The 10,298-nt window shown below is 28.2% G+C and overlaps 1 protein-coding gene across 1 annotated transcript in view; it reads right to left on the bottom strand.

The window, feature by feature from the left end:
- LOC100166242 (actin-related protein 2) overlaps positions 1-5,088 on the bottom strand; it is a 9,848-nt gene extending 4,760 nt beyond the window's left edge. The window contains exons 1-2 of the mRNA XM_001950499.4: positions 4,617-5,088; positions 3,607-3,717 (exon numbers count right to left, since the gene is read on the bottom strand). Of these exons, the coding sequence (XP_001950534.1) occupies positions 3,607-3,717; positions 4,617-4,664 (159 nt within the window). The 5' untranslated portion in view covers positions 4,665-5,088. The remainder of the gene's footprint in view (positions 1-3,606; positions 3,718-4,616) is intronic.
- Positions 5,089-10,298: the final 5,210 nt, after the last annotated feature.

Below are 10,298 nucleotides of genomic sequence, written 5' to 3'. Positions count from 1 at the left end.
AAAAGTAAAAAATTAAAAAAATTATAATAATAAAAAATATTTAAAAATAAAATTTTTTAAGAAAAACGTTGTTTTATAAGCGACTCGGAAGTATGTAAAAAAATATTTTCAAAAAAATGTATACTTTTTGAAATAAAGAGTGTTGTTTGATAAAAGAATCACCCTGTATAAGCGCCCATGTACATGTTACGGGTACGTCCTAAATACAGTTGGTGTACATATTAACCGGGTTATGTAAAACTTATTCATATGAACAGTGTAATGTATAAATTATGCACCTTAAATAATATTTATATTAGATATTATTATGTAAAATGCATTATTATTATTATTATTATTATCCAATCAATTTATAGATTATAGTGGGTTTCAAATCAAATACAACTCAATCATAGTGATCTGGGAGACTATTTTTTTTTTCAGGGTTACTCATTAATAGCGCGTGAATAAGGTGGGAAATTTAAAATGATTATATTCTTATTTTCCAGCTTAATTTACAAACCATTGATTCGAGTAGAAACCATTACCCAGCGTGCTATGATCGAGTCGCATTTGATTTGAAACCCACTATAGCAGGTGTGCTGTAGATATTTCGTAAGCTGATATTGGCAGTACAACATGACCAACACACCAAACACTTCAAATGGTTCAAATATCATAGTAAAATGCCAGTAGGCAAATACCAAATCATAATAATCTAAATAAAAATAATTTATTAGATTACTATTAAATTATTAATAAATTATTAGCTGATCTTGGATGGAGTTTCAGTGACAAATTAAATAATGTCAGTGCATTTACTTTGTCTTAAATTCCCTTAATTGTAAACTACAAATATTCTTATCAGTCATTTGAGTAGTTTTGACCATGGTTAAAGATATAATCTTATATCTTATATCTTTAATTGTGGTTTTGACCAAATATAAAAAACAGGTCTAAAATTATATCCAATTACAATAACTATTTTATTTTTTGTAACCAATGGCAACCCTATACAAAAAATTGAGCAAAAAATAATGCATTAATTTTTTGTGAGCCAACAAATTCATGTTCCATTAACCCAGACAAATATAAACATCATAAGAAAACCTAAAATACAAACGCAGGTAATTTTTTTAACTTTAAGTTTGATAATAAAAAGTCAACAATTCACTTAATCATTCAAGCTAACAACATAAGATTTGACCAAAAATTTGCTATGTGATCCGTGGTTCAGAAAGAGAACAAACAGTATACAGAATATATTATCTTCCTTAAGAGGATGTCAGCGCACTATTCGTTTTCTCTCTCTGACCCACGCGCAACATAGACAATACGCATTTACGCAAAATCATTTTTTCAGTTATCATAGTTCATCTTAGAGTAAAGTCACCTATTACAAATAGATAGAGAATAATATTTTTGAGGGAATGACATATCAATTTTATATTTTCTTATTATTTGACTTAGTATTCGACTTTCAAAATAAATAAATAAATGTTGTACATTTAAATAATGTTTAAATTGTTTTGAGACAATATTTAGAAAAATCGATATGTCATTCCCTCAAAAGTATTATTCTCTATCTTTTTTGTCATGGGTGACATTACTCTAAGGGCCAGTTGTACAGTCTGTGATTAAAGTTAATCACAGTTTAACCGGGCCAAATTTGGCCGGTTAAATATCTGTTATCAGCTGATTAAGCGTAATCGAAGTTTAATCACAGACTATACAACTGTCAACTGGCCCTAAGATTACTTAAACACATGGAAAAAATGATTTTGCGTAAATGCATTTTGTCTATGTTGCGTGTGAGCCAGAGAGATAATACAAATAGTGCGCTGACAGCCTCTTAATCAATGAATTGAATTTAAGATAATCTTCTCAATATACAAAATAAAATTTGATCCAATTGTAACTCATAATTAGAATCGAGAACTATATGCATTCAAAAATTGATAAATATGTATATAAATGTGGTTGAATATGCAATTATATGCATTAAATTAATAATTACCTATACTTAGTAAAAATAATATTTTAAAAAAAATACATTTTTTAGACCAATAATTAGTACTAAACAACTTATTTCTTTATCAGAAACAAAGAAATACTCAAATAATTAAAATTCAAGCAAACATTTAATAAATTAAAATATAAAAATAGAATATTCTATAATTTTCAAAATTACAAACAAAATAATGAAAAAAAAAAATCCACTGTGAATATTTTAGATCATTTAAAATAACACATCTAAAACTTTCATGTATATATGCATTATGCATAGTCAATTTATATATCACATATGGCATAGTTTAACCCTTAGACGAGTGAATTATTATTTTACTATTATCACCCACAGAGTGCATTAATATGACAGTATTAGTAACTTCTTATACATACGGAAAATAATAATTGTAATAAATATATACATTTATGTTCTAATCTAGTTAATATTTTTAGAAAGATTAGACGTCAGATGGCACCACATATTTCATTATGTATTCAAAATCTGTGAAAAATAATTACAATCACTAAAATTCGATAAACACCATAACCATAACTCAACATCTTGACAAAAATATACGTCATTACTCGTCAAAGGATTAATATGTACCTATCAGAAATCTATAAAAAAAAAACATTTTTAATAAATAAAAACCAAAATCATAAGTTATGCATAAATATTTTAAATGTCAACAATTTTAGATTTAAGACTTGTCAATGTAAAATTTAAATAGTTTTGATGGTTTTAATAACAATGATCCACATCAAAGTTCTTTTTTTGGTTATACAATATGGCATACATAACAATATTTCAACAAAATTCCTTTGAGAAACAATGTCAACAATTTTTTTTTCCAGTTAAATTATTGATTCATCATAAATTTAATTTGTTAATTTATTAAAAACTCATTAAATACTAATTTATGAAAAATATCCAACAATCCTCCAAATATACAAAATAAAATTTGGTAAGTATCTGAATTTAGTGTGATATGAACTGTTGAAATTTCAAATTCCCATAGACATGCACATGCAGACACTATGTACAAACATAATTTCAGGTTCTAGACATAAATCCTACTATAGATTGATAATTTATCATAAAATGTACTTAGTTAGGTTGTTGGAATTTATCTTCTGAGCACATTTTAACAAAAGTAAAATTTGAACCTATTGATGATTTGATGTAACTAAATACTATTTTATAGGAATGTTAACATTTTTCTAGTTTTAATTTTATGAAATTTATAAATAATTTATTTTTATATAGAACTGTGTATAATACTTTGGGTTCTTTTCTGTTATCTTGATTACTGTCTCAATCTCAATTAACGCCAATGCCAAAACTAACAGGCCAATAATGTACCATATTATGCAAAGGAATTTCTAATTATTATTCTACATTCTGAATATTATGTTAAAGAATATATAAAAAAATTAGTTAATTAGTTTAACATATTTTATACTAAAATTGAATGAATTAAAATATTAATATCAACAATTTTCATAGAATATAATAACACAATTGACATTACCCGACATTACCTAAAAACCTAACTAAAGATTTTAGTAAATAAAACTTCAAAAATACCAAAAAAAAAAAAAATTATAATAACTTACTTTAACTTCAATATCACCAATTTTGTTGTGTGCTCGAATGATTGGTCGACCAACCATTGATGGAAATATATGAGCGGGGAAATTAGTGCCAGCATAGCCGCATTTCACAAACTAAAACAGAGAAATGATAATTAACAATAATATAAAATGTAGACATATATTGTAATACATAAACAGTCAATAAAGGATACTCTAGGTAGTAAAAAAAACTGAATAGTACCTAGGTTACAAAAGTTTTAACTAATCTACTTACATCCGAGATCTGAATACACCAACTAATATGGGTGTAATAATTAGAGATATTCCGGGTACCGGGCAATTACTCGATGGCGGGATACTCATATTTAAGCCTCGGCTCTTACTCGGTGCCAGACGTAATACCTACATTTTTACTCGACTCATATCCAATGGCGAACGCTGATAATATATTTATAAATATATGCATACTAATTAATATAACGGGAATAATCTAAAATTCTAGGGTAATAAATTATAATTTATTTTAGTACATATATATTAGAACAATTGAACTGATTTACAATAGCCAGTTGTTTATAAACAAACCATGTTTTTCTTCTATGAATTACAAAAATAAATCTCGTGTTTGGTGTCTAATGTTTATATAGGTAGTTGATACTTGGTACTTTGATAGTAGTATATTACCCATTTTGTATTTACATTTCTAATCGGCCAATACTCAATACCCGGCAAGTATTTTACTCAGCCAGTACTTGGTACCCGGTGTAATACTAGATTTTCTACCCTGAACATCTCTAGTAATAATCAACAGAGTTAGTTGTGATGATTCAATTACAGCAGCTGTACTGTACTACAAAGTATGGAATACCTAGTCAAAACTGGCAGTACAAGTATCAACCAGACTGTATTTTAGGTATGACCGCATATGGCTGCCGTTGGGTCAATACAGTCAAAAGTAACAATAACGTAACCGTAGATATTGTGGTACACACGATTAAGGATCACTATCGATGTGGGTTAGTAGCACTCACCCCTGTCCCGTTGTCGCAGACAATGACTTTCCGGCCGCGACTGTCCATTGCGGCGGTAAGAGCGTTATAGTCCTTTGAAAAGAGAACAAAATCCGCCGACGAGATGTATACAGACTGATGCGCACACTTTAGCGTTTATTTTACAAAAAACAACGACGGGATTTCATTCGTGAAGTTATCAAGTCCGGTCAAACTGGACTGTCTTCTTTTGATCGAAGTGGTGCGTGCGTGCGTGCGTGCGTGCTCGTGTCCGGTCTGGAGATGACGCCGACCAGCTAGGCAATCGGCCGTAACTGCAGCTACTACCGGTGATTTTATTTGACACCTGCACGAACGCCGCGATTAAATTGTTCCGATGACGGCGCCAAAAGATAAATCGAACAACATTAGTCAATAATTATCGAACATTTTCGTCCGATGTACGGACGTGAGGTGTGGCGGGCGTTCCGACAAGGCGACGAAAATGATAACAAAAATAAGAGCGTATGACACATACACGCTGCCGCCGCCGAGTCATTGGTCCGCACGGACGATAAATGATAACAGCAACAGCCGCGCATAGATATAATAATATACGAAAAAAATTTCATAATTATCTATCATTAATCATTGTAGTTTGGCCGACTCATTAATAATGATATTATGGGCAATTGGCCATAGGGCTGTAATTAAGGTGGATTTATATCCACCCAAGAATACTAGATCATATTAATACAATCCATCTCGGCTATAATATTAATTATTATAAATGTATACCACCGGCATATTAATAATACCGTTTCGTCGGTCGTGACCAGTGGCCGATATGATGTTGGCAACGACTGGGTCGACGACGGTTGTTTTTAGAATTATTTACAACCGTGCTGTCGGCTGTATAGACTACACAACATGCAGCCCAGAGTATGTGGCGCAATCGATATTTAAGGGGTGGTCGACTGTGCACTTGACGGTATTAAATAATTTAATAGTATTAATAACCATTAAGTATAATATGGAGCAGAAATAAATTCGCAATCATTCATTACGATAGATAATAAAACAATATTGAATATTACATGTTTCCGTTTGTCAGTCCAGTTTCGGGACGAATAATTATATTATTATTATTATTTTTTTTTTTGTTATAAATCCAGTCGACCCATAGACGATATACAACACGTAGGTATAACCGATGTACGAGTAGGCTACACGATTACACAAATGATTTTCTGAATCCTATGTCCCTATAATGATTTCCCTTAATACGCGAAAAACACATAACACACGTGAGCATCTTTTATTCTGAGAGTTCAGTCCCAGATTTGGAATTATATTTATAGCTTAATTCGGGCCAATCGACAAAAATACGCACTAATTAGGTCCGGTACAACCACTGGTTGATATTGGATTTTCCTATTGTTATTTTATATACGTCAATTATTACTAACAATATGAAATAAGTATAGAGTTGCCGTGTAGGAACTAGGATCAGATGACTATTTTCATACAGAAAATATAAGTCAGTGGCATAATCGATCGTCAGTACTCGCCACTATTCGATAGTAATATTTTATCGACATTTCTCTGTACATCTATGATATCTTACGTCGTTTAGGTTAGTCCATTAGTATACTATGTGATCTATTTGTGGAAATAAGGTACACAAGTTTTAGCGTCATATGATGTGGTGCCACGAAGTTAAATTTATATTTACATTAAAAAAAAAAGTGGGTAAGTGGATATCGCTCTGCTGTACAGTAGGTTACAAGTGGGTCACTGTATAATGGATAGTATTAAATTTGAATTCAATGATAAAATATCACTGTATATAAGAAAAACGATTCTGAGCTGAGACGGTATGTCAGTCTAGGTATAAGTCATAATAGATATATTATATACTTATCTATGGTATTAAAAAAAAAATTGACCAATAATAGGTATCTATAATAAATTCCAAATTAATCATATCACAATATCCATTAGATACTTATAACGCGTTAGAATACTTTAGAAGTTTCAAGTACCCACGAATAATATTATACTATAACAAAAAAATAACAAAAATAGTTATTCTAGGTTTTTTAATATATAATTTCGTCCACTTTGAACTTAAAATGACTATAAAAATAAACTGTGCTTGTGTATTTTTTAGATTTTTTGGTAACAGAACTAACTACTTATGTGGAATCTTGTTTTAAATTTTCAATCCTTAGATATAAAAGTTGAACATTTTATAAATTTTCAACTACAAAATAATTATAAAATTTTAAATTTGATAAATTTTGTCAAAATTCGACTTTTAAATGCTTATAAAAAAAAAATTGTGCCTATGTATTTTTATTATTTTTCAACTACTATTTTAACAATATATCAGGAGCTTTGTATTAAATTTTTACACTTCTTTACCCAACAGATAAAACTTAATTGATATTTATAGAAAAAAAACTAAAAAAATTTAAAACTGATAATGTCCGTAAACAGCTTAAAAAGAGTCAAATTATTTTCAAAATTTTATCATTTATAGAAAAGACTAATAAATTTTCAAGTAATGATAACATTTTGAAAATAATTTGACTCTTTTTTCAAGTATCTACAGTCATTCGTTTTTTAATTACAACAAAATAAGAAAATCGTAGCATGAGAAATCGAGTGAATATCAAATGTTGTAAAAATATGAATTTCAAACACTCATAAAAATTTAATTAGACTTGCTTGTAGACATTTATTTTTTGAAAAAGGTAGACGAACTTATGAGAAATCTTGAATTACATTTTAAAATCTTAGATTTAAAAAGAAAATTTTTCATGAATTTCTAATTCAAAATAATTTGCAAATTTTCGTCAATTTTATGTATTTTGTCAATATTTGAATTTAGATGCTTATAAAAAAAAATTGTGACTATGGATTTTTAATTTTTTTCATCCGCCTTTGACACAATATAATAAGAACCTTCTATTAAATTTTCAAGCTTTTTTAACAAACAAATAAAATTTTATTGATATTTATAGAAAAAAAAAAAATAAAAAAAATGGAAACTACAAATGTCCGTAAACAGCTCAAAATAAGTCAAAATATTTGGAAAATGTTATGGTGTATAGAAAATGTTAATGTAAACACTCAGTCAAAATTGTATGTACCTACGGTCATTTGTTTTAGAGTTGCACTAAAAACCAAAATCGATTTTCTCGAAGACAGATTTTGCGCAACAATTCCCGTTTTTCCTTAATTTTTCTTTTGTTTTGCACGTCGCTTTTGAAAATTACTGGAAACTTTTTTACTTTTGACCCCCCAAAGTACCAACTAGATTCACTTTCCTATCAGAAAAGATACTGTTGAAGAAAATCCAAGCACTTTTATTGTCCTAAAAGGTGATGACAGACACAAAAAAAAATTAAAAATTAAAAAAAAAACACACATCATTGTAAAATCAATACATTCATCGTTCCACTCAGAATCTAAAATACTGATAATATTTAATTGGTAATGCCGTAATTACCAGGATTCGGGATATCATGCTTAGATTTTTCGGTAAGATAAATATAAATCGCATGAAAAAATATTTCCATGCAACCAATTTATAAAATGGCAAAAATATATTTTATTTTTATAATACAGAGATATAAAATAAGTTTAATTATTTGGTTTTGCATTAAATTGTGTCTTATTCTATATATTTTGTTAATTAAATTTAATTAATTAGTTCTATTTATTTTATTTATATTTTATTATGATTTGTTTTTATATTTTTCATTTTAATTAGATTAAAAATTGCAATCATTTTTTGCCATGCATAACGTTTACAAGCCCTGGGCTCAGCATACGTTCTTTTTTTAAATAATTTTATTTACAATCTATAATACATGTTACGTACTCTTGGTTTCTCAGAACTTACTAGAAATAGGTGCCTATGTTTATATCACAATAAAGACGCAAATGTTTTGCAAAAACAACAATATGTAATATAAATATAATATATATATAACAATTTGAATCTATTGTTATAATAGTTAATATACTATATTATATATGAATTTTTTATTAAAAGCCACTTAGAAATATTAACTAATTTCGACCTAGCTAATGTATCAAATAATGTGTTCATATAATTAAAGTATTTCACATTGTGAACTATGATTTATATTAAGTGACTTTGGCCTATCTAATATGTCAAATCTGTGGTATGATGGCAGAAGCTGATATGTACATTTTCTGAACTTCATTTTGCCGCTTCATATATTTTCAAATAATGACATATCAGTTTTGGTGTTTGCACATAAATGGAGTCACACACATAATAGTGACATATCATATTTTGCCACCACTTAAAATGTACGATTTCTAAACTATTTAAATGATAATTCAAAAGTTAACAAATGTACATATTATCGGCCTCTGCCATCATTCCATAGAAATAGTGTTTTACATTGTGAACTACTAGTTATTACTATTTATCTATTTACATTTTATGAAAACAACATTATTTCCATGATAACAAAGATGTTATCAAAATCATATAGGACCTCTGGTCTATGAAAATAGGGTCTGGAACACTAGGTATATTTAAAAGGGAGTACGCGTACAGTATTTTCAGATGTACCGGTATAGTTAGGTACCGTAGCCGAAAACCTTCACGCCATATGTATATAGTACTGTTACATTTTAACATTTAACATTTTATTTAATGAACAACTGTTTTATTTAAATTGGTAAAGTTGTAAAAATGTTCTAAAATTAATTAAATTACAACAGTCGTATAGGTATATTTTAACGTACTAAATACAGGCGAGATAAACAGTGGCTAATATGCGAAGAATATTTGTTTCTTAAATGAAGTCATGCACATAAATACAATAGTCAATAATTATGTTTTTATGATTGACATTGTTTTTCATATTAAAGTAATTATCTGTCACCGTAGTTCATAAAACAAATAAATTATTAAAATGATTAATTCGTAATATTGTCGTAATATTATCTGACCTAACACTGTGCATATATTTTATAATATATACGTTATATACTCACATCCATTTCACGTTTCTATCAGTTTCATGAAATGAATGAAATTTCATTCATTTCACAAAATTGAACTCCATTAATTAAATGTTATTATTAAGCATAAAAACATTAAACAGCAACTATAGCTGTGTCTAGTTATTTAATTTCTTAATTTTTGTTTTGCATATTAATTGTTAAATATTGTTTTTCAGAAAGTATAAATCAAAATTTTTTTGCTTGATAAAATAACATACAATATCTAGTCATTGACTAAATACTACTGCATTTTCAAACAAATAATGGAATTTTCTATTTATAATTTTGATTTTGATGAATATACATTTTAGATTCTGAACGAAGTGATGAATGTATTGATTTTACAATGATGTGTGTTTTTTTTTTTTTTTTTTTTTTTTTTTTTTTTTTTGGGGCCGACAACAACTTTTGGAACAATAAAAATGCTTCCATTTTCAAAAGTTGTACCTTTTCTGAAAGGAAAGTGAATCTAGTTGGTACTTTGGGGGGTCAAAAGTGAAAATTTCCCAATACTTTTCAAAAGCCGCAGGAAAAACCTTAAAAAAATAACGGAAAAACGCGAATTTTTACGCAAAACCAATTTTTGACAAAACGAAAACTTAATTTTACTGTAACTCAAAAAATAATTATTGTAAGCACTTGAAATTTGCAACAGATGTTTATATTAGC

Source organism: Acyrthosiphon pisum, chromosome X (assembly GCF_005508785.2).
Source record: "Acyrthosiphon pisum isolate AL4f chromosome X, pea_aphid_22Mar2018_4r6ur, whole genome shotgun sequence".
NCBI classification, from domain to species: Eukaryota; Metazoa; Arthropoda; class Insecta; order Hemiptera; family Aphididae; genus Acyrthosiphon; species Acyrthosiphon pisum.
Note: the sequence above shows the minus strand (reverse complement) of the source record. Positions and strands in the feature narration are given on the sequence as shown.